The sequence below is a fragment of the Rhea pennata genome, chromosome 17 (genome assembly GCF_028389875.1).
Source record: "Rhea pennata isolate bPtePen1 chromosome 17, bPtePen1.pri, whole genome shotgun sequence".
In the NCBI taxonomy this organism is placed as follows: Eukaryota; Metazoa; Chordata; class Aves; order Rheiformes; family Rheidae; genus Rhea; species Rhea pennata.
This window is the reverse complement of record NC_084679.1, coordinates 4,609,709-4,633,991: the sequence shown is the minus strand read 5'-3', so window position 1 is coordinate 4,633,991 and position 24,283 is coordinate 4,609,709. Positions and strand designations below refer to the sequence as shown.

The 24,283-nt window shown below is 54.3% G+C and overlaps 1 protein-coding gene across 9 annotated transcripts in view; it reads left to right on the top strand.

Annotated features, from left to right (window-relative positions):
- The window catches only part of NCOR2 (nuclear receptor corepressor 2), a 267,305-nt gene that overhangs the window by 73,829 nt on the left and 169,193 nt on the right, over positions 1-24,283 (top strand). For all 9 annotated transcript variants that reach the window (XM_062590203.1, XM_062590200.1, XM_062590204.1 and 6 more), the window contains exons 2-3: positions 6,218-6,431; positions 21,004-21,131. In XM_062590203.1, coding sequence (XP_062446187.1) covers positions 6,327-6,431; positions 21,004-21,131 — 233 coding nt within the window. In that variant the 5' untranslated portion in view covers positions 6,218-6,326. The remainder of the gene's footprint in view (positions 1-6,217; positions 6,432-21,003; positions 21,132-24,283) is intronic.

Genomic DNA, 24,283 nt, shown 5'->3' with positions numbered 1-24,283 from the left:
ATTAATATAGTTCCGAAGTTATCTGGCCGAAAGGGAAGAGGGAGGAGGGTTGCTGTAAATCGAGAGACCTCAGAGTCAGTTGTGGGGATGCAGCTGGGGAATGGGGCAAGAGCCGTGCGAAGGTGCCGTTGCCGTTCGGGGGCGCGTACGAGGAAGCGCGGGCTGGGCAGCGGAGCGGCTCCGCGGTGCTCGAGCCCTGCTTCGCTTTCCTGCTCTTCCAAAGCAGGAAAATGCTTCGACTGCGCATTGATGATAAAGGCCTTGATCATTAGGGTTGAAATAACCTCTTCTCCATGCCATGGAGCTCGGGACGCGCCTGATCTTTCCTGTTGACCCTGTGCTGCTGTTTTAACTTAAAACCTTCGTAGCCTGCTGTGATTGAATGCTGCTAGGGATTCCTGGCCTGCAGACACCGACGTCGTTTCCTCTGTTACTCTGCATACAGCCCTGAATTTATGGCAGACTGCCTGCTTTCCTATTTATTGAAAGGACTTAATGGATACGCTACATACAAATATTTGTGTATAATGTCAACTCTCTTCCAAGAAAATTTCATGCACATATTGATTAGACAAATCTATTATCATCGTGTTGCGCCTTTCTTAGGAGTGGTTCTCTACACGTTTTCATCACATCTTTAATTATTTTTACTTCCACTAGTCTTTAAAAGAAGACATGGATAAATCTCTAACCATTTTTGTGATCTGCTTTTGATCTAGAGACGTATGGCGCGTGAACACCGCTGCAGGTAGTGCAACGGCTGTCGACAGTAAATGCGCTGTTCTGCTCTGCTGCGCAGCCAGCCACGTGCTGGGGGTTTAGCCTGGCTGGTTGGTCGGTTGGTCTCTTGGAGATGAACACTGTAACTTGGTATTAATTATACATTTCAAATGAAGCTACTCCTAAATTTATTTGAAAACACACAGGTTGACTGGAGGATATATATACTTTTTTTTTTTTTTTACTCAAATGCTAAATACATGGCGACTTTCCTCTTCCAACAACAACAAAAAAAAAAAGATTTGATTGTTTTTCCAAAAAGTTGCATCATTTTACACTTATAATTAAAACTCAACTTTATTGCCAATGTTCATCAGTTAAATGTACCCTGATGAGTGCTAGCAGCATTTTGTTTATTTGCCTGCCTGTCTGCAGGGCACATGTAGTACGGTGGTGCTGGCTGTTGTCTTTCAATTAAGTCTTTTGCCGTCAGTTTGTGGGCTACCTTCTAACGACTTTTGCAGACCATCCATGGTCTTCAGACCACAAGTTGAGTAATGCTACTCTGGATTTAAGAAACAGATTATTCTGTTAATGTTATTTCAGCATGTCTTTCCTTTAAAAAAAAAAAAAAAAAAAAAAAGTGTATGTTAAACTTGAGCAGTATGTTTTCACTGGGATCTTTAAAACCTTTATAAAGACAGATAAACTGATATTTTGTGGGCTGGGAGTGTCTTGTGCTTCTCACCTTTCAGATGGGTGGACTAAGGCGTGGGGTAATTAGGTCAGGTCTGTGCTTTTTGCGTGGCGCTGGCCGGATTAGCGCGTCCTTCGCTCTTGTAAGCGGCCGGGCTCAGCGATGAGCAGGAGCGTGCAGGCCCGCGTCTGATCGAGCGCGTCCCTGTAGTGAGTGCAGGGAGATGGGGGCTTGCAGAGCCTGTCCTCGGGGCAGGACCCAAACCAGGCTGGCCCGGAGCTGTGCCCCGGGTTAGCGGGCGGCCGGGGCTGGCGCGCGGGGCGCGAGCTGGCGGGCACCCAGGCGGCCGGCGGCGTGGGCAGGGCACCTCTGGCGTGGACGAGCCTGCAGGAACTTGCAGTGTCTTGCCGAGTGCTTTCATGGTGTAAATTGGGGAGAACAGGTGATGAGGAAATGATTTCACACAATAAATAGCCCATGGATCAGAGGCGCAGGGAGCCTGGGTGGGGGTGGAGAGAGGCTTTGAATTGCAAAGACAGACGACAGGGGCTCGCAGTCTCTTTATAACACTGGGCTTATAAGGTATATTTTGCAAGTGGCATGTGTGTCCCTGAACTCCAGATTATTGAGATAGTTTAGGGTGCTCAGGATCCGTATTGGAGAGGATCCTGGGGGTCCAGGGCAAACGCTAGTGCCTGCTGCGTACAGGAGAGCGCTTTGCTGGAGAGCTGATAGTTTGCCTGGACAACTGTCTTGCACCGGAAAACTTTTGGCTCTCTAGCAGAGACGTGATTTCAAGCACCCGTCTTTGCAGGAAAAAGTGCTTGCGTTCAGGGGAGAGCAGCGTGGTTCGCACCGTGAAGTCAGCAGAATGAGCTGCGCAGGTTTAGGGTCAGGTTCGCAATGCGTGGGGTGTTCAGGTCCCCGCTCGCGCCGTAGCGGAGGGACCGAGGCTGGATGGCGAAAGCCTGTGCGGAAAGAGAGATGGTGAATGGAGCAGGGGAACCCTACACGCCCCGGAAACCAGACCGAGGTGGAGGCGCAGCGCAGGACCCGGCTGCCATCGGAGGCAGCTCCCCTCGTGCCGTGAAAGCTGTAGTTTCACTGTTACTCCTTGCACCGGTACAGTCCTGCCTGCTGGTCTGCTGCGGCCCCAGGGCTTTCTGCGGACGTGGTGAAGGGTCCAGCTCGCCTGCTCTGCGGAGCTGGCGGGGTGAGGAGGGTGGTGTTGCTGGAGGCTTCAGCAGCAGGGCAGGACCCCGGGCTTCTCCCGTACAGGTGGACATCGGCGGACGCAGGAGCCTCTGTAGCTTCTCGCCTCTCCTGCAGCTCTGTGTTGCGCTCCTGGTGCAGGATTTGCCAGGAACCTCCTGCTTTCTCCTGTTTCCAATCAGAGATTGTAAATCTCCTCGTACCTAGTGCTGTAATGGCTAATGCAGGTCTGGGGATGAAATATTCTTTGATGGAGACTCCAAGTAGAGGAGCGACATACTTTTCCGGTGAGACAATGTCTGTTCCTCATCAAAATCAGTTGAGAAAAGTAGTAACCAAAGAGTTCAATCTTAAAGATTTAAAGAGCCTGACTGCACGCGTTCTGTTTTATTGCTATTAATCTGCTCCTTTTGCTTGTGTTCCTCTCTTAAAAACAAACGAGCGAGGGTCCCTGGCGAGGCGGCGTCCCGGCAGCCCTCGCCGCGCCCGGCCGCGAAGGCGTCCCGCCGCCGGTGCCACCGTGCCGCGCTGTGCTCCAGCTGGACCCCCGGCGCCCCGCCGGCGCCTCGCCGGGGCCCTGGTTCTCTCCCGCACCTCCAGCCCCCCAGAAACTGCAGACTTCAGCTCGCAAAGCTCTTCCACTGGCGCTGCTGCTTGGGACAAAATCGCCACCGCAGATCTGCCTAGTTACCTTGCACCCTGGCCCTGGGAAGCTCGGGGAATGACCGGTGCTTCGGTACCGGTAGCTGGTCGCAGAGGCAAAACCAGAAAGCTCTAGAGCCGCTTTAAAGCTTAACGCAATGCGTCTTTGTGGTTGGTGCTGAGTTTTGAGGCTGAACTTCTGATCTGAGGAGAAAGAAAAAAGCAGACGCCCCGTTCGGCGTTGCACGGCCGGTGGTGCCGGCGCTGGCACTGCGGGCGTCCGCCTGCTGAGCTCCGAACCGGGCAGCCCGTTCCCTGAAATCCAGCCGCGGCTCCGGCGTGCTGGAGCGGGTGCCGGCACGTGCTGGTTAGCTGCTCGGGGGCCGCAGTAGCGATGTCCGAGTTTGAATCCGTTACTAGGAAGGAGCCGTAAACTTCTGCAGATCCCGGCTGGGAGCCGGGGCTGCCGCGCGTCGTGCCGACAGCACCGCCCCGCAGTTCAGGACGGGAACGGGCGCTTCGAGCCGCTTCCAGTCGGGAGCGCGGGGGGAAGTGGGGTAGTCGCGCCGGCAGTATAAACCAGTGCTGGCAGCCCTCCGGGCGTCTCTGGGTTCCCCCGCGGCTGCAGGGGCTTTCCTGCCCGGGGCTGGATGCCGCCGAGCGCCGGCGCGGCGGGGCCGGACGCCCCGGCGGGCGGCGCAGCAGGGGAGGTGCCGCGGGGCCGGGCGCCCCCGGTCCCGCGCGCGGGGAGGGCCCGGCGGGACCATGGGCGGCTGCCGGCTGCCGCCAGGCCTCGCGCGGCGTCTTCCTGCGCGCGGCGTCTTCCTGCGCGCGGCGCCCGGCTCTGCAGAACGCCCCCCGCGCGAGCGGCGTGGCTGACCCCTGCGAGGAGCGTGCCCAGAGCCGCTTCCGTCGTCCTTAGGCCGTAGCAGGAGCTGGCTGCGGATTCTTTTTTTTCTTTCTTTTGGAAATCAACCCCTTTATAAGAGGGGGAGCTCCTCGGGCTGCTTCTCGTCGCAGCGTCCGGCGCGCTGGGGACCGTTGCTTTGGTTTGATTTTGTTTTGGCCCGGCGAACAGCGCGTGGCTGCAGGCAAACCAGTGAGGCAGGCTTGCGTCTGCTTGTAGCAGATAAATGGTTTATCGGCAAGGGCTGATCTGTGGTCTCGAGGAGGGGGGGGAAAATCATCATCTTTTTCCTTTCCCGCCCCGTTTTTGGTCTTCGTACGCACCGACTGCTGTTTCGGTTGAAGCTGCGTTCGTGCAGCTCGCCGTGCTCCTCCCGGAGAAGTGGCCGCGGCAGCGGGAGAAAAGGCTGCGCGTAGCTTACAGCGCTCGGAGCCTTTTCTGCTGCTCCTCGTGCGCTGATGGAAGACTTTGCTATCACTGCAAAGCTTGCCCAGATCCGTACTTACTAAGCCCGCGGGGCGAGGAAGAGGCGTGCACGCCTCCAGCCTTGCCTGCGATAGGAAAGAGCGGAGGCGGCGGGGGAGGCCGGACGAGCTGCGCTCGCGTTCGAGTGAGCCGGCGGAGCTGCGAGTCTCCGTGGACGAGATCGCTTGTGGCAGCGTCCTCCAAATCCCGGCAGCGGTGGAAATTTATGCTTTGTATAATTAACCGTTAATATGAGAATAATGGGTAATGCCTCTTAAACTGGCAGCAATAAAGGGCAGCATGTAAACACTGGTTACTTTTAGTTGAAGTCCTGACAAAGTAGAGGCTTAAATTCCTCTCCAAACAAACTACTGGAAGGATCTATAAAAATCAGCAACTTGTAAATCTCTCCGCAGGGCTAGGGGAATGCTCCCGCTCCGCGGGGTTTCCTCGCCCCGTTGCAGCAGCAACGGGGATTGGAGCACGCGGTGAGCCGTCAGCCGTGCGGGCGACGGGGCGTCTGTGGAAATGCTCTCTGGGCAAGGTGTTTTCCGTGGCGCTTGATCCTAATCAGAAGGGCCTGCTGCTGAATTGATATTTCCCTGGCACTGGAGGCTTGTGACACCCTTGCGAGGAGGCCCCGCGTGACAGCGGGGTCCCGTGGGTGGTGCGATGGCTGGGGCTCGGCGCGCCACGTCACCCTGGGCGCTGAGCAGGGCTCGCGCCAAACGGGTGCAAAAACTGCCACCGCTTGGAAAGGAGGACGCTGAAAGGGGAACGTGTGCCCGGATGAGCGAAGTGGTATCGGCAGGGAGAGGTGGCCGAGGAGGGAGAACTTGTGATAGCGCCTGACGAGGAAAGCAAAATTGTGGCAGCAGGCAAAGCTCCCTGTGGGAAGTGCTGGGCGAGACGGTAGTAGAGCAGGGGCCAGGCTGCTCCGCTGGGACTGCTGCGCTCAAATGAGGGGTGGGAGCTGCCACCAGGGAGGGTTCTGGGCTGGAAATGGCAGTCTTGCGCTCCTTGCGCGAGCATTTGTTCCAGCCTTGCTCCCTCTCTAGCGCTGCTCTTCCCAGAGTTTGAAATGGCCAGATAAATGTCTTCTCCACTGCTGAACTCGGCCTAAACGTTGCTGCTCTTTTCTTTCACGTTGTTCTGCTTCTGCATTTGGACTTTCTGCCCGTTTTGAAGTACCAAAACCACCACTGGCGTTGTTGGGAGCTAGGTCACCCCTCAGAAATACCCGTCTCTGGGAGACTTGGCGTCGGAGGCCTCGATGCACGCGCCTGCAGCCCGCAGGGCCCACCTGAGCCGCCACTGGGGATTGCTTCCTGGGCAACGCCGTGTTGCCCATCACTGCAGTCAGTTGGGGTGGATTTGGAATAACCTTACATTTGGGCTTCAGGAATATTCACTAATAAAAACTTGGCAGCAGTGTTTGCCAAGGAGAAGATGGGACTGCTTGAGAACCTGGAAGGCGGTCGGGTTCTGCTCGTTCTCGGAGGCTCCGCGTTCGGATGTTTAGCAGGTCTGTGGTTGACTGAGTCTTAACCTGCTGCTTTCCTGTTCGCTTGCAGTTGCGGTGTGATGTGGAGAGCGCGCACACGATGAAGAGGAGCTCTCGCCTCTCCTGATCCTTTGTGCCGGCGATCTGGAAGCAGCGAACGCCGCGTCTGCTCGTTCGACATGTCTGGATCTACCCAGCCCGTGACGCAGAGCTGGCGTGCCGTTGAGCCGCGCTATCCCCCTCACGCCATGTCCTATCCGGTTCAGATCGCTCGACCGCATGCGGTAAGGCCCGAGGCGCTGCCCGCTCGCGGGCTGGGAGCCGCGCGGTGTGTCCCCCTCGCTGGGGCGGTGCTTCAGCAGCGTGGCTCTCTGATGTGGCTGATAACGAAAATCAGAGCGTTTCCGTGTTTGTGATACAGGATTTCATCATTCCGCTCCAATGTGATACTCTTCTTCTCCATGTAGTACTTGCAGGCTTTCTCTCCCTTTCCAGCCTCTCCGTGCCGCTTGCAATGGATGCTGGTGGACACGGACGCGCCGTTTCTGAGCGCGGGGGCCCTGGGCCTTTCCCAGAGGGAACGCTGTTGGGCAGACGCAGCAGGAGCGAGCGTTGGGAGAGAAGGGGAAGAGCAGCTGAGCGCCCACGTGGAGTTCAAGCGCGCTGCCCCCGTCCCTCCTCGGCGCGGCCTTTCCTCTGCGCTGATCTGGGGAGCGCCTGGCCTCTCCCGCGTGCGGGCCTGTCGGTTCCCAGCCAGCCCCATCCCTTGCCTTCGCGTCCCTGAGAGCTGCTGCGATTTCTGCAGGACGGGCAGTGCTGCCTAAGAAACCTGCAGCTCCCTTCTCGGTCGGGGGGACCATTTTTGTGGAATGCATTGGAGCTTGCAAGGGTTAATTCACCCAGGTCCTGCCTCTCCCTTCTGTATTTGTCACTCATGTCTGTGCTTGCTCATCCTGGATGTTTGAATGATTTAGGCTTAAGCCCTTAACGGAAAAAAACTCTCCTTAGTGGAACAGCCTTAGTCAGCTCAAGCCGCTTAAATGAATCTTATTAGGTGCTGGAGCGTGGCGCACACTTGGAAGGCTGCTCTTTGGAGCCAGCTTGTTGGTGAGTTAAAGCAAGGTGACCACAGCCACAGAAATGTTTGTAATGTGAGTTAGGGCAAGGGGAGGTGGGGGTGAGGCAGCGTTGTCTCACGCCTACGTTTTTGGCAGTGAAGCCTGTTGAACTGTAAAATCCCTGTTGTGATGATGTTAGGGTTTGACTTGAAAGCCTGGAAATCCATGAACTGCAGTGAATGGCAGAAGTCTCAGTCTGCCCACCCCTCTGGACTTCAGCAGGGTGGCACAGGGAGCAGAGAGAGCGCTCGGAAAAGCTTTGAAATAGAAATGTAAGGAGGGTGCTGGACTAGCTTTTGGCTGCGTTGCCTGGCTCATGAAGGTTGCTTGGGGCCTGCATTCTTCTGCACAAAGAATCTTTTCATCCAGGATATGAGACACGCTGACCTGGTTCAGTTTACAGGAGTCTTGCTTCCATCAGTGCGAGCGTGTTTATTTGGGAGGTGGGGTGGCATGAGAGCATTTTTCTCAGCCGGAAGATCTCAGTTCTTTTTGTTTTTATCAGAAACTTGAACAGGATGTGACCAGGTGAGCCAGATCTGCAGTTGTTGCAGAGCCCGCATGTAAAAAAAACCTCCAAACCCCTCAAAACCCAATTTTGAGAGGGATTTTGGAAGTGTGCAAATGGCTCCTAGCCTTGGGGTTGAGTCATTGTGTCTTGCTAACCCACGTTGCCCCCCTTGGTGTCACACAGCAGCAGACTGAACCAAATGGGCCAGTTGATCACGTGTCAGACTGAGCTCTGGGTGTCTGTCGTGCTCTCTGGCTAGAGTGAATACTGTTTTTATTCTGCCGTATTGATGTTGGAAGAAGTTGCTGGCATTTGCTCCTAAAAGCTATTTTTACAGCCGCATGTAATCTTCCAGGGTTATGTGATACCTTTTAGGTGGTTGGATGCAGGAGAGGTCTGAGTTGAGATTTTGGATGGAAAGCCAAAGGGATCCTCTCTCCCACTCGGTAAAAGTGTGCCAGCCCCACACAAATCAGATGTACCTGGCCTCTGTTCGAGAGGGCAGACAGAGCGTTTCTTGGAAACGTGTCCCTGCGTGATCTGCCCCGCCGTGCTCAGCTGTTTGCAAACACACGTGTTTCGCTCGGCGGAGCCGTCAGCTGGAACCCGGCCACGGCTCCGTGGATGGAGCTGATCTCTGGGATTGTTTGGGAGAGCCCGGTTGCTTTGAAGTTGCTGTGCTGTTTAATATTAAAGTGGTATTTGATTGCATGGCTTGGCCAGGTCAGTTTTGTCGTGGGGTGTGTTTGCACAGTGAGAGCTTGTTTGGAAGAAAGCAACAGAGGCCAAAACCTACCCAACACAAACATGTCTTGCATCTAATTAGATTTGGGTTCTGGTCTGCTGCGTTCCATGACATCCTTTCATGAGAAGAACTGGGAATTTATTAGCCCTGGGAGCTTTACCCTGGCTGCAGGAATTCCCACTGCGGAAATCCCCTGCGTGTCTCTCCTGGGTGCGTGTGCAGGGCTGAGCACAGTTGAGCTGTAAATGCTGTTGCAATATAAAAAACGTTAGCTCACCTGTGACGGTTGCACCGAGGGAAGCGTGGCGCTGCAGGAATATTGAGCTCAGAAATGAGCCGTAACATTATTTTAGGCTTGGAGACTCTTCTTTAGGAAAAGTGATTTCAAGGATTGCAGCTGTTGGGTTTCACAGATGAGGCAAATGAGAGTGGATGTGCCGAAGGGGCAGAGCGCAGCAGAAGCAGGCTGGGCACTTTGCAAAACCTAAGCGAGTAGCCACCAAATGGGAGAAAGATGGGTTTCGAAAGAACCGAAAAAAAGTGCTTTGTTTGCACAGTCACCATCCCCCAGCAGCGAGCTCTAGTGATCCCTAGGGAGTTCAGAGGTGGCAGGGAAAATCCAGTACTGGCGGGTTAAGGATTTGTAGGCTGGTGTTTCGCTCTTAGGCCCCTGTAAGTTTACGGGAGGAATGGGAAGAGATGGGTCTGATGCAGGCTGAACCTGGGCCGCATGGAGCTGAGAGCAGGCTTTTCCACCACGTGGACTAGTCCACGTCTGTGTCGGGGTATCGTCACCTGCACTGACCTGCATCTGGTACCCGCATCTGGTCTGGTGTTTTAGAGTGACCCTCTACTTAATTCCATCTAATAGATATTAAAAAAAAAATCACTTTTTAAGAAAGAAAAAAGAAACATTGCAAAGTATGTATGCATACGTACTTTGGGAAGGGAAGAAGGAAGGTTGGTGAAAAGGGTTTTAGTTTGTTTGACATCTTTTAGTAAAACTGAAATCCAACAGGAACAGATTGTTTTTTCTTAAGAGCATTACATGGTTCCTGATTGGACTAAAGGGAAAATATTTTGGTTTTTCATATTAATTAGCTGTAGTATTGGGGTGTTTAGCTGATTTGTCATGTCCAGCCTGGAAACAAAGGAATTTTGTTGATGCTCTGTGATCTTTAGCTAAAGGTGAGAAGAAAAAAAAAACAAAAAAACCCCATTACTTCTAACCTTCCAATGTGTCCAAAGTTCATGCTCTCTCAAAGGAAACCTTGGCATGAAAGATGTTCATTTTCAGGCAACCCGGAGATACTTTCTGTAAGCAGATTGATTTCCTTGCACAGTGCACGTCCCTCTTTCCTTCAAAGCCTCTTGATGATCAACGTTCCCTGGGGACAGGAGGGCCTTCCTCTCTTCCTCCTCCTCCATATCCGGTTGCTTCTTGTGCCCTCCTGAGTGCTCACTGTCGTCGTCCTCGCCCTGTTTGTGCCCTGGCATTTCCTCGCTGTGGGAGCGACACACCTTTGGGTTGCCTGGAGGTCATGCCGGGGCTGGGGAGATGCAAGGTGCTCCAGTGCAAGAGTCCCTTTACTAAATCAGCTTGTGCTTTGGGGTGCTTTTAGAGTTTTACCTACTGGAGTTGTTGATGTTGAACAGGTTTCATGGGTTAGGGGTTTTCTTTGGGGTGCGTGCATGTGCATATGAACTCGGTGTTCCTGCGCCTCTTGAAACCCACCGAGCGAGCTGTCAGCGCTCTGCAAGCCTCGTGCGTGCTGTGCGGCCCCGTTCCCTCCAGCTGCCTCCATGGAGCCGGAAACTTGAGTTTTTCCCCTCCTCAAACTCCGAGCTCTGGCTTTCAAAGACCTTGGTGCTCCCTCCTGTGCCCGCCTCTCCTGCCTGGGAGCAGCTCCTTCTACACCTCCGTACCTTCTTCATTACAGCTCCCCTTTTTCAAAGCAGTAGTCGTGCAGGAGTGTCCCAGGATGATTGCTCTTTTTTTGGCTGATGATAAATACTTCCTTGTCTGCCTGTACAACAGAGGCAACCAAGTTGGTACAAACTTGTGTTGGTGCCCTGGCCAAATGGTGGCCTTCCCTGCCAAAACTCCTCCCAGGAGGTTGCACAGGGCAAGTTAAACCGACTGTCCTATTCTGAAGGTGCTGTTAGGCAGATGCTCCTGAGATGGCAGGAGCTAGCTTGTCTTTGGGGTGAAAGGACTGGTGTGGAAATACAGTGTCAGGTACGCCTGCAGAGAAGTAGCGCTTTGCCTTACAACCGCAAGGTGCCCTTGTGCTGCTTGTTCTGATTTTTCTTGGAGTGGCTGTTCACGGTTTTATCTGCTGGAAGCAAAATGCCAGTTTGTGTCAGTGCTCCAGGAACTTGAATGGAAGAGTTTGCAGTGCCAAATCCGAAAATCCCCCAGGCTGCAAAGAGCCTTCTCCAGCCACCTCAAAAAGTGAAAAAAGTCTTGCTACCAGCTGCATAGCTGAGCTGGGGGCAATTCGTGCCAGAGATTTGCTTGTTGAGTTGTTTCTGCCAGGCTCCAGTTAGTGTTTTGAGGAACGACTTGAAAATGCGAATCATACCTTGGAATACCAGCTCTGGTCAGGTCTCTGTCACAGAACTGCAGTGATCTCTCCAGAGAAGTACCTGGAAAATTCCAGTGAAGTATTGCACGAGATCCGAGCCGTTCAGTGGTGGCTTGGGGAATGTTTGCTTTGTGTTCTGGGTTTGGGAGAGTAGAGAGAGTGGAAGCGAAGTAACAGGGCACTGAATTCGCTGCCCTGGGGTCTCTCCCTTTTTGCCAAGAAGGAGTTGACTTACAGCAGTTAGTGTTTACAGTTCATTTTTCTTAGGATACGGTATTTATCTAAAACAGTCTTATTTCTTCAAGCTATTGCAAATTTCTACGGTTGCTTTTTGGACTATTTGATGTAGGGGGTACTCCTTTGCTTTTGGCTGATCTCAATGTTAAAAATCCACAGAAAGAAAAAAAAAAGATTGCTGCGTATGTGCTTTAGCAATGGTGGAGACCCACTAGTACCTCTTTCGGAGATCTAAAGCGGTTGCCTGCCCCGGTAGCCTGGCTCTGAACGCCTTGCCCGGAGCCGCTCCTGCAGACACTGCACTGGAAACACCTTCTTCAAGACTCGGGGCTTCTGCTAGTCATCGCTGTGTTCACGTACATTCAAAATACCGAGGAAGGCAAATTCTTTGACCTAAAGCACTTGCTGCAGAGGCCTAAGGAAGAGTGGAAAGGGGAATGTTGAGAGGCAGCAGGACACCACCTGTAGACAGGTTATGCATGTTGTGCGGGGCCACTGGGAGGTGGCGGCTGGCGACGGGGGAGAACCGTGCAGAAGAGGGGCGACAACGAGCAAAATGCCCTGGCAGAGGGTTTGGGTTTACCGTGCGAAAGGAGTATCGCTTACCCTGGCTGAGCACCTGGGGGCAATGCTCTGGAAATGGGCCCGCGCGTAGCTCCGAGAGGCAGAGCGGCAGGCCCTGGGCGTCAAGGCGGGGGAGCCGGGTCCTCGCTCGAAGGCGCCTGGATGCGGCTGGGGCAGAGTAACGGGCCAAAAGCCTCGTGATAGAGAGAGGTTAAAGAGCAGCGCCGTAACGAACGTGCCGCCGTAGTGCGGGCGCCCCGGCCGCCCGCGGAAGGGCTCGCCGCTGACTCCAGCACCAGCCGCTGGTCAGACGAGTGGGAAGTCAGGATAACGGGGAGCTGCCGCTGCCGAGATGTGCCTTCTTTTCCCTAAACGGCATGTTCAGACGGGACGGCTCAGCGCCGCTGACGGCCGCGGGAGAAGGCATCGAGAAGGACGCTTTGCTGTGCAGCTGCTGCAGACCTAATGGTGCTGGCAACAGCCGCGGCCTCAGCGCAGGGACGGCAGCAGCAATCGGTGCCTTCCAAGAAGAGGCCACGTGCACTGTGGTCACCTCCTGAAACAAAAGGCCGAGTCAGCAGTGCCTGAGAGATTGATGGCAAAGAGACTGGGTCAGAACAATACAGCCGTTTGTCCTTCCAGCACATGTTGCATCCCCGTAGGCAAGATAAAAATGCATGTATTCAGCCAGGTTTTTATTACTGACCTTATCTCCAACAGTATAACTGATTGTGGGGTGGTTGACGACTGTTTTGTTTTATTTAAATGCGCAGCGAGCATCTCCATGGGTTTGGGGGAGGATGTGGGATAGACAGCAGTCTCTGCTTGCAGGAGACCCCGTTTGGACCAATAACTGCCTCCTTTGCACTTCAGCAGTGACAGTTTGCAGAGGTTTTTCTCTCTCCCCCAAAGCAGAGAATCATTCTGGAAAATAACAGTCAAGTCTTGCCATGGCACAACTCCAGCCTCGACTGCATTTCCCCCGCCAGTGAGCCGCCCCTAGTTGAGCGTAGGAGAACATCTGCAACCAGACGTCAGGGTTGTCCCTGCCTTCGTGGGGAAAACCAGAAGGGGAGAAGTCTATCATGCTGCAGGAGTGGAGTGATTTATTTTAAGGCCAGATCTTCCCCTTGTTTGGTGTTGTGGAATGCTTTTGGTTCCCTCTTCTGCCCCTCCACCCCCCTGACGCGGCAGATGCCCCAAGCTGGCTGTGCCGAGAATGTGTCATGTGGGGGTGATTTGGGTGCAGAATCTCTTTGGGTGTCTGCTCGTGGCAGAGGCTTATGAGAAGCTGGGGAGGATTTAAGCTGGCTGATGTCTAGTGGAGGTGGCTGCCCTTACGATAAGGGCTGAGAAGAGCTGACTTTGTGACAGCGCTGTTATTTAGAAGATACAGATATTCAGGAACGGGGAGCAGTTGTGTCTTGGTTCTCGGGCTTCCTCTCCCTGCTGGGCTGTCGCCGTTGCCTCCAGTCTGCACCTCCAGGAGCGATGACGAGGCTTCTCGTGACTTTGTGGTTGTTGCAAAGGGCCGAGGCGTGCACTGCCAAGGTGGCAGTCTAGGTTGTCTCGATGGGATCTGTGTGTTCGTGTACGTTGTCCTCGCAGCCCCTCTCTCCCAGGGAGGGTCAGGACGACGGGCTGCACGGAGCGTTGGGCCGCGCTCGGCCCGCGGGCGCTCTGCTCCCGCATCTCCTCCTCCCTCCTACCTGAACCGTCCTCGGAAAAAATAGTTTTCTGTGGGCAAAGGCTAAAAAGTGCGTTTCTCGGTCCGGTGAGTAACTGATGTGCCGTCAGCGCCAAGGGGTATCCAGGCACCAGGGAGCTTTTCCTCGCATTGCTAAACTGGGTCACGCTTGCTGCTTGTGTCCAGAGATTTAAAACAACTTTTTGGAAGTCCTGGGCGTACCAGGCTGGGCTGGGGGCCGGGGCATCCCCTCGCGTCCCCTGCAGAGCCGCTGGAGCGGCAGCCCTCCGCTTTGCCGTGGCGAGGGAGACCGCGGCCCCGGGGAGCCGCTCCGCCTGCCGGGCCCCGCTCCCAGCCGGCGCTCGGGTCGCCGGGGCCGGGGTTACATAAAGCCGCTCCGAGAGCAGTTTATCACACAAATTAATTGCTGGATGGTCACAGGTTTCGGGCTGGGATACGCTGCTCGGTGCCGGCCGCCTGCAGCCGTGGGCATGCGAGGCTCGGCACAGCCTGCTCAACCTGCTGCGCCCGCTCTCCAGGCGCGTGGGGACGGCCCGCGCGTCGCCCCCGGTCGCCCTCGAACGCCCTCGACGCCCGGAGAATAACCGGAGCTCCCGGAGGCCTGGGACATTCTTTGGTTTGGAGAAACACGGGAAAAGCAGGAGGAGGGAAAGCGGCGCCGCTCCAGGCGGAGCTGCCCGTTGGCTGCTCCCCTCCAGGTAAATAGCGGCGGACGCGAGAGGGATCCTGCCCGGGGGACGGAGGGACGTGGGCGACCGAGGCGGGGTGCAGCAGGGCGGCCGGGGCGGAGGAGGAGGAGAGCGGTGGGGTCCCGCCGGGGGGACGCGCGGAGCCGTGGCGGTAATGTGCCCGGCTCCGTACCCGTGTGCCGCGAGCACCCCGGCTCGCGGAGGACGCCGGCCCGGCCTCTCGCCCGGCAGGCCCGGAGGAGCTGAGCCGGGCGAAGTCCCCGGCGCCGGCCGCCGCCGGAAGCCGAGATTCGAGAGGCGGCTCTCGAGCGGGTGCCGCCCCGCGCCGCCGAGCCGGCTCAGCTGGCGGATGTGGTGACCGAGGCCGGGACCGCGCGCGCTCGGCGGCGGTGCAAAACAAGAGTGGTGGTTTCCAGCGAGTCGGCGGGGAGCGCCCCGCCGCTTCCTCCGCCGGGAGTGGTAAGCGGCGGGGGACGCGGCCGCCGCGCCAGGCCGCTCGGAGGGTGCAGCAGGTGCTCGTCCGGCTGCGCCCTGCGTCTCCGCGGGCTCCTTTTCCAAGCAAGCAAAAAGCACTGGGCATTGGCACTTGTTTTTCTGTTGATGGGAGGAAGAGAGGAGGGATTTCCATTGCAAAACTAGCTCGGGGCTTTGCTTTCCTCGAGCCTGGCTTCTCCAGCGCCCGCAGGGGCAGCGCCGGCGGCGGCGGGAGCGCTGCGCGGCCGGAGCTGGCGGCAGCCGCCTTGCCCGCGTGGCTCCGGCCGCGGAGCGCGGGACGGGAGCTGCCGCCGGCCGCGGCGCGGGGCGGGCTGCCCTCGGGGGCGAGCCCGGCGGCCCGGGCTGCCTGCAGCGTTCAGCTTCCTAACCGGCCGTTGTGCCGGCGGCGCGGGAGACGGAGCGCGCCCGCGGGCGCACGTGCTCGAAACAGAAAGCGAGAGGGGCCGAGAGGCTGCGCGGCTGCCTGCAGTCATCGGTAGCGCGCAGGTTACCCTGAGGTCAGGGGAGAGCGCAGAGGGCTTCGTCGGCGACGTTGTGCTAGGTAAGGCAGCAGGCAAAGCTTTCAAAATAAGAAAAGCTTTTTTTTTTTTTTTTTTTTTTTTTTTTTTTTTTTTTCCCTCCTCCCATGGGGACCTCTGCATTTTTGTGCTGCTGAGGGCTTTTCTGCAATATTGAGTTTGCTCTCCTGGCTCTAGACAGTTTGATTATTGTATCGAAATGAGCCTGATGCTCTCAGGTTATATAGGGTCAGGAGGGTTTACCAGGAAGGGGGGGAGCCGGTGCTCTCCGCGCTCCCGAATCCCGCGGTGACACGGCAGACCTGGAGACCGAGCGCTCTCGTGAGCCGCCCCTCCGGGCGGGGAGCGCGGGTGCGGCCAGCCTTCGCTGCCGCGGCCGAGGACAGCTTTCGGGAAGGCTGGCGAGGCCAGAGCGCCTTTCCGAGCTGCCGCCCGAGGACGCGTGTTTGGATGAGGCTGTTCCTGGCTCTCGAGTGTTTTCTTATCCGAGTGCTGGCCCTGTGCTGCGTTGCCGTGCCCTGGCGGTTTGCGGCACCGTCGGCGCTCCGTGCTGCTGCCCATCTTCGGAGGTGCTGCTGTTACTGCTGCTTCTGCCGGGGGCTGCCCGAAGGGCCCCGCTGGGCTGAGCTCTTTCAGGGCAGCTTTCTGGCTTCGGCTGGGGCAAAAAAGCTGCGTTTCGCTTGCTTTCCCTTCCCAAGACCGCTCCGTGCCAGGCCGCTCTGGCAGGCGGCGATGGTAAGCTCTGTTGTCTTCAGCATCGGTTTGATAGGAGGGAGAGCAGAGCGTCGCATCTGAGCACCCCGTAAAGGAGAGGGCTCTGCAGCAGCAGCCGCCTCGCCCGGTGTGGGACGCTGCCGTCCGCCCGGGGGGCCCGGCGGCTCCGGCTGGCCTGCTGGATCGCGGCAGACGCCGTGCTGCGGGCAGCCCGCGACCTCCCCGAGCGAGGAGCTGCGGCTCGGGTGGCGGTGTGACGCTCGCGGCAGCCGTGTGCCTGTGCACGCAGCCCCGCGTCGTTGCTCTGCGCCCCTCTCGCTTACGGAAAGATGCCGGCCCTTGGACGCGGGGCAGCGCGCGCGAGGCTGAGCTCCCCGAGCCCTGCAGGCGTATGCCCTGCTTTCGGGTGGCTTGTTCAGGAGCTAGCGCAGGTGCGGAGTCTGAAGCTGAGCAACATGGATTTTTTCCTTGTCGCTTTCTCAGTTTTACTTAGCTGGCCCACCCTGAGCTTCAGGGGTACGGTTTGCTGGCTTCGAGGCGTCTGTTCCTTGCACGCAACACTGCTGGCCTTTGTTTTCTCAGCACCCTCGGCCAAGGCAGCGATCCAGTACGGTGTAATGCCCGGTGGCTTTGGAAGGACAAAGAGAGCGATGTGTTTCTGGGCCTGGAAGATGGAGAGGACCTAGCCTCTTCGCTGCGCTTGGATGTCAAGCTGCTCCCAGCCACAGGGATGTGACCGTCCTCTCCTGGCTGGGTGACTTCTGCGGTTCTCCGAGTCTGCTGCTGACCTGGGCTTGCTTGCTGGCACAGCGCGGGTGCCCTGGGGCAAGTCTGGGGTAGCTGTGAGTCCCGGCAGAAGCAGAGAGGAAGACGAGCAAGAACGCGTATGCCAGGGCTGCCACGCAGAGCTGGTGGTGGGAGTGCTGGGGGAGCGGGGACTGTGCGGCCTGCGCGCTGCGGTGAGCGTGTGCGCGTGGCTCGCGGGGGACCGCTGTGCCGGCTGGGTTTGGGCCGTGCTGTCCAGCTGAGAGAAGAGGCTTCTGAGCGCGCGTGAGACTGCTCCCTTGGCGTCACGTGGATTAGCTTCCGTTTGCAGTGGAGGCGAGAGGATGGGTGCCCAGGGGCCTGGCCTGAAAGAAGCTTTGTTCTCCTGGCCAGCGGAGAGTCGCTGCCTGAGATCTGCCACGGAGCCACAGCGGTGCCGGGCAGAAGAATGTAACCCCTGAGCTTGGAAGCTAACCCTTGGCATCACCTTGCATGTTCTCGAGCCTTCTAAGGCTCTAAGCAGGCTAGACCTCACAGAAAGGAAACTCTGGCCTGGTGCCTATCTGGGTGTACTGTGCCCTTGCTGTTGGATCTGATGGTTCCTTTTGCTCAGGGTTATTTTTTGAGAAGCTGTTGTTTTATCATGAGGATGATAAGGTCTTGGAATTGAGATTTCTAAAGTGATTTTTTTGTTGTTTATTGCTTTGGTTCTGTTTTGGAAATATTCCCCCTCCTTTGGCTGAGCAGAGAAGGTTAATTTCTGTCAGCATGTGAAAAAGACATTAATTTCCTCCTGTGTTCATTCTTCTTTCTTTAATTATTTTTCATGACATTTACTGAATTTATGAAATTTGGTGGGATTTTCAGAGGCCGCAGTACTTCTATCTAGGAGCTGCTGAACTGCAAGGAATATAGAAAAGGTTGGTTGAAAAGGAATGAAGTCTCGCTAGGAGGCAATGGGAGAAAAGGAACCAAGAGCCTTGGAGAAGGTGCTCTGACACATCAGCAGGTAGGAGACGGGGGAGGAGGAGGATCCCACAGAGCGGGAAGAGATGTAAAGAGAAGGTTAGCTCAGTTGGTTAGAGCGTGGTGCTGCTAATGCCAGGGTTGTGGGTTCAATCCCTGTATGGGCTACGCTGAGGGTTGGACTGGATGATCTCTGGAGGTCCCTTCCAACCTTACCTTATATGATCCTAACAGAGAGAGGATGAGCTAATAGAACTGAGCGAAAGCCAGGAAAGCGATGGAAAGAGAAAGGAGCGGTGTGTAGCTCGGGGCTGCGGGGTTTATGGTTGCTGTATTTCAGATGTCTTATAGCTGCCCTGGAGCAGGCGCCAAGGCTGCGCTAGAAATCCTGGGTCAAGGCTGCGGACTGAATCACACTTCTGCTGCGTGCGTCGGTGCTGGGGCGATTCGTGTGTCGGGCACTGGACACCGGTCCGGCGGTGCAGGGAGGGTGCAGCTTCGCTGGCAGCGGGCTGCCTCCCGGCACGAGGCTTTAAATCGCTGCTAAGCAGAATTGAGGCCTCTTCGGGAGGCTGCGCGTAAAGCTTCCCAGCATGTGTGTTTAAAAAACACAGTCGTAGCTCGCAGTGCAATTTACTGTAGCAACTTTCTGAGCAGTTAATCCACCTACGTTCTGCCAGGTCTCCCGCAGTTCTTTGACAGGGTACAAAGATACAGTGGTGGTGATTGTTTTGTTTTTTTTTTTTTTTTTTTTGTTTTTTTTTAATGTCTCACTAATTTTTTGTGTTACTTTTTTTTTTTCCTGGTAAAACTGAAAGCTAATGTGGACAAAGTGGAGCAGGTCAGGGAATGTGTTGGGCGATGTTTGGAAAAGCTGGAGATGGTGCCTGTCACCCTTACGCTTAGCGCTGAAGCGGGAAAAGGATGTCCTGGAGGTCTCAACCCAGGGATGATGGCACCGCGCAGCGACCTTCCCCGTCGCTCCAGGCCGTGCGATGAGGGTCCGAGCTCCGGCAAGAGTTTTCTGAAAGGAAGTAGAAAAGGAAAAGGCAAGACTCAACCGAGTGTGAGCGGGGTGGGGGGAAGAGAAACAGATGGTTCTCAGGACATGCAGGAACCTTTTCTCAAGAGCACAGCCTTCGAGCCTCCCAGACGGGTAATTCTAGTTTCTACGCCCACGGTGACGGTGGAAGGTGACGGTCCTAGTTGTGGGCCTGTTGGTACATCTTCCCAGCCATTATGTGTGTGTGTTTTGTATATAGAGGTCAGAAGCTGCATTGCTCCGTTCTTTTAAAACTCAGATGGGTGCGAACGCTGGGAAGCCCGTTGTGGGCAATTACTCTGCTTTGGCTGGAGCAGGACTGTAGGAGCCAGCAGGTTCCTTCCCTTTGGATGTTTGTTTATCCCTGTCTGCAGTTGCATTGACAGCATCTAATCCGACCTGCAGCCCTGCAGGGCCTCATGCATGAGTTATAGAGATGAAGCAAAAGCTGCAGCACAGAGGAGCTTTCTCGCTTGGCAGTGGAGCTCACAGCAGAGGTGGAACATCTCCGTGAAGCAGGGTGGAGGTAGTGTGCTGCAGTGCCCTCCTTCTGGCCCTGTAGTCTTTCTGAACACGCAGCTCACTGTAACGGCTGACATCTGAACCGACAGGCCTGGAGGTAGAGTTTTGGGGGTTGGCAGGGGCCCTTGATTCCTGCAGTTGCCCAAGTTCAGTCAGAAGAGAGAATAGCCCCCCTCTCAATGTTGAGGAGAAATGAGCCTGATTGCAACAACTAATATCCTCTGTTATTCCAGGTAAAATGAGAAATAGCAGCTGGCAGACACCGCCATTGCCCTTCTTCCTCCTTTCATTACTTACATTTTTTCAGCTTTTGTGCAGGAGGGGCTGATCTTGGGGTGGGGGATCTGTTTTCCTTGGCTGCCCTGGACTGAGTGCTTAGAATTTCTATTTTCCTTCCTGGCTTTCCAAAAAGCTACTATGCAAACATATTGTTTTACCCTCTGATAGACAAAGATGTGTAGCCTTTATACCTCCTGATACTTCCTCTTAATCTGCAGCCACAGCTGAAGGAAACAGGGTATCCAGTGCTGGAGTGGATGTTCTGCTCATTTACAGCTTGGGAAAGGGGTCTGTAGGTGAAGATTGTAACTTAAGCTCCCAAATCCTTTCTTTGCCTGCCAAATTTACCTTGCTTAGGTACTTCTTCAGTTACTCTGTAGTATTGGAGCACATCTGTCTTCACTACATCTGATCAAATAATTTCTGTTGCAGCTCTTATGACTAAGATCCCCTCCACCCCAACTGCATGTACTTCTTATTTTATTTACCAGTTTTAGTCTATGAATTTTTTAAGGGAGTTGGAGCTTTATTGTTCCAGGTGAAAATGGTTCAAAATAGACTCCTGAGTGGGACTGTTTTTTTCTAACATAAATATCTGTCAGTGTTGCCAGGGATGTTCTGTGGCAGGGCTTTCTATGCCATTGCTGAAGGTCTTAGTTAATTAGATGATTAGTCTTCTTTTCTGGTCAAGTATCTATCTGCAAATAAAAAATAGCAATTGAAATGTAGCTGCTGAAATACTGCTGCTGGAATCAGTCTGTGGCACAGAGCAGGAGGGCTTCTTATTTAATTAAACCGGGAACATACCGTACTGTACTCTCCAAGGGTCAAGGAACAAAAGGGACATACACATAATAAGTAGCAAACTATCCTTTCAAACTGCTTTAGCTCAGCCCAGGGGAGCTGTGTTTAAAGGGGCACCGTCAAGATAACGTTGTGATTTCTCTTCCCTTTTTTTTTTTTTTTTTTATTCTAAACCACCATGTAGATTATTGAAGCTGAAAGTATCCTGTGACTTAATTTTCTTCTTACATGTTCTTATTCTCTGATTTGAAGGCATCACTACTCAGATGTCAAAAAGCGTGAGGTTCATGCTTAGTGGCAGGGTAGAGCTCGTTGGTGTTGCAGCCTGGGAACCAGCCCTGCGAGCAGCCTCAGCAACCGACCAGAGTCATTTGGACCACAGGGGCCAAGCCACCGTCTTAGCACGGTGCAGGATTGGTGGTCACTGGGGACCACGTGGAGGGAAGGCACGGAGCAATGTGGATTGTGTGGTCCAGCACCCCATGCTCCAAAGGAGGAGCATTGATAAAGCTTCTTCTGAGTCATCAGGGTTCACCACTCTCATGAAAGTCACCACCAGCGTAACAAGGTCTTCTGTGTTTCTTTCTGCAGGATGTCGCGCTCTTAGAGTACCAGCATCATTCCAGGGATTACGCGTCCCACCTCCCGCCGGGGTCCATCATGCAGCCGCAGCGGAGGAGGCCGTCCCTGCTTTCCGAGTTCCAGCCGGGCAACGAGAGGTAAAGGGCGCCTTTCCCCAGATTCCCTGGCTGCTATTTGGTGTCCTCCTGCCGTGTTAGCCAGCGTCGGCACAGTGCTGTGATGTTGAGGAGAGCTCTCGGAGGCCTCTGCAATGTTATGTTATGTTATGTTGTTGTTACAGGCTACGCTCCATCTCCAGGCCAGTCTCAGCTTAGTAGTGCTAATGCAAGTGACACTTCTGTCATGTGGTCTCTTCCCTTAGATCATCTATCGCTTCAAAGCCATCTTAACTCCCCTTCCCCCCTCCAGTCTTCCAAGAAGCTACACGTGGCCATAACTAGTTGCACTGGTTTTCTTCAGTGTGGAAAGTGAAGCTGTGTTGTTGGTTTTGGCCTGTAGCTCCCTAGACTGAAGGGAGGAGTGAAATAGCTCATTTCCATTATTCATCTCTCCTTCCTCTTTTGTTGCTCTCTTCCTCCTCCTTTTCATTGTTTTTGTTTCTCTTTCTACATTCCTCTTGCTGCTTTCTCTGGATGTTTTTTTCCCTGTCTGATCCTCTTGCGAATCTCCCTCTGTCACTGATTGCTTTTGTACTCTGCCATGTGCAACTGTTAATGTTTTGCATGCTACTCGGGCAAGTGCCATGCGGCTGGAAATGCCGTAGATGCATTAACCACGGGAGCTGATCTGCTTTCAAAGGCCATCACTCTCGCTCTCGGTTTCGTCACAAAACACTGCTCTCTCCGTTTCACAGTTTCTCTTCTGCATTTGACACTTAGTGGTTTTGGAAAAAAGTAGCCTGGAAGTGAAATACGAACCTTAGAACAGTAGATTTATGCAAAACATTTTTTGATGCTCCCTCCCTGGTCAGGCTACGAATAAAAGCAGTGCAGAGCCACTGAGCTGTTGCTTATGGCTAGTGAGAGATGAGTCTGTTTCTCTAGAATCGTAGCTGTTAGGGGAGAGGAGAAAGACCTCTTAGGGCAGTGGATGCATAAGGCAGCTGAAGACCTGCTGTTTTGCTAGAAAGGCAGCCAGCACCCTCTTTTTCTGGTGTGATGGACTCCCCCTGATCCTGAGCAGACACAGAGCAGTCAGAATTTGGAGGCAGAATGCAGACTTGAGCGAAGTGGGCATCTGCCCTCCTGGATGCTCCTGGGCACAGCCCTCTGATGCTCACTGTTACACAGGGGTAGTATCATTTCTAACGACTAATAATCCATTGCTGCCTGATACATTGCTTTGATTTCTCAGTGGTAACTTCTTATCAAAACTAAGCTGGAAGTGAATCAAGCTGGAACCATTTGTTTGAAGAGTCAGCTTCATTTTGGGGAGATGGGTACGGGAAACCTGGCAGCATGGTCCCTGCCTGCTTTTGTTTTTCAGAGTCATAAACACATTAATTATGGTCTGCAAAATGGAGAACCAGTTCTACTCTCCAGTAAAATTAAGGTTTCACAGTCTGAATGTGCTATTTTAAAAATTTATCTTAGTTCCTCCATATAACTAAAAACCAGCTATGAACGTTGGTGTATGCTGTACCACAGACTTAATCTAGCAGGATCATCCAAGCATCTCACTGCAGCTTGCCATGTTTCAAACCCTTCAAGCAATGATTATTTTTGTGTTGCTGATCACTTGAATGTGGGTAGATGCTAGCTGGGGTTACCGAGTCTAGATACACATCCAAATGGTTATCTTGAGTATTTCAACACTTTCAACCAGTGTGTTTAAGTTTAAGCATGCTATAAAATGAAACTTTTAAAACAGACCCAACTTTCCATTTCACACTTTTTTCCCTGCTGCGTCTGAAGATTTGAACTTTTGCAAAAACTATACTCAGTAGTAAGGCTAAAAATACTGCTTAAGTGTAGCTCAATTAGCATACTAGGGTATAGAGCTATTTAAAAAAAATAGAAGTAGTTGGGCATCTGGGGATGCAGGATGAGAAGTGTCTCTAGAAATTATCAACCCAGTGTAATTACTGAAGTCATTCAAACTACATTGAGTTGGAGTTGGGGAGGCGTTTGTCTCTCTTGCAAATACAGCTACTGTTTTCCTGCAGCTGTAAGCACCGGATTTTGAAAGCTGTCCCATGAGGGCTGCACTTTCTCCTTTTCGTGGTATGAGAACCTGCTCTACAATCATGCCTGATGAAACCAGCTGTAGAGAGAGCCCTTTGGGTGCTTGGTTGCTCACCCCAGAACTTGCTGTCGGCTCCAGGGCTGAGAACCTAGAGCTTCTGGAGCAGGTTGGATTGGTGCTGATAGTGGTTCTGCATGGTGCAGAAGCAAAGCCTGGTCAAGGAACAGCAGCAAAAGCAGGCATCTCCGCAGCTGAGTCCCTTTGGCAGATTAATGCTGGGTGCATCTGTAAGCACTTTGGCTTTGTTCTTGGGCTTCAGTTGATGGTTTTCAAGCAGAGGCAGCTGGCCCTCAGCATGAGGGGCAGGGGAGGTGGGAGCAGCCAATGGCAGACAAATGATGTCTGCAAAGCAGGGACGAGGGGAATAAATAGGAGGAAGCACAAGGGTGTGCTGTGTCGGAAAGGAAGAAGCTCATCCTGTGTGTAGCTTTGCAGTGCCCTGCCTGGCAGGCAGCAGAGGTGAGTGTCAGGCAGTTGTTATGGATTTCTAGGCTGACTTTCCTTCCCTTCTCTCTCTCTCTCCCCTTAAAGCAAGCCTTAGTCGGGGGGGAGCCTTTCCAATTCCTCTTTGCTTCAGGTATTCAGAAAGGAAGCAGTCTGTCTGGTGTTGGTTGCAATGTCTGACGCTCTTCCCGAATAGTCCTCCCTCCCTGCCCCTTAAAGAAATAAATTGGTAAGTCTAGTGCAAGTGGAAGGTGCCAGGCTGGCTGTGCGCGTTCCCTGAGCAGAGCCAGCCCGCTCGGACAGCCCTGCCCTGCCGCTGCGCCTTGCCGCAGAGCCAGCGCGGTCGCTCCGGCCAGAGGACGCGGCGCAGCCCTGGGGACCCCTCGGGCCTGGCTGCTCCGAGGCCGCGCGCTTGGCTGCAGCAGTGCTCTACGTGCTGCTCACGCTCCTCTCCGGGGAGCTGCAGGGATCTATTTTCCCCTCTGCTGTTTCTTGGGGATGGTGTCCCAGTTTGGTTTTGCCTTCATCTTGGGCAAGACTCAGAAGCCTCTGCCCGCTGTCTTTGCGCAAAGTGTTTGAGGCCTGTGGATGCTATAAATCC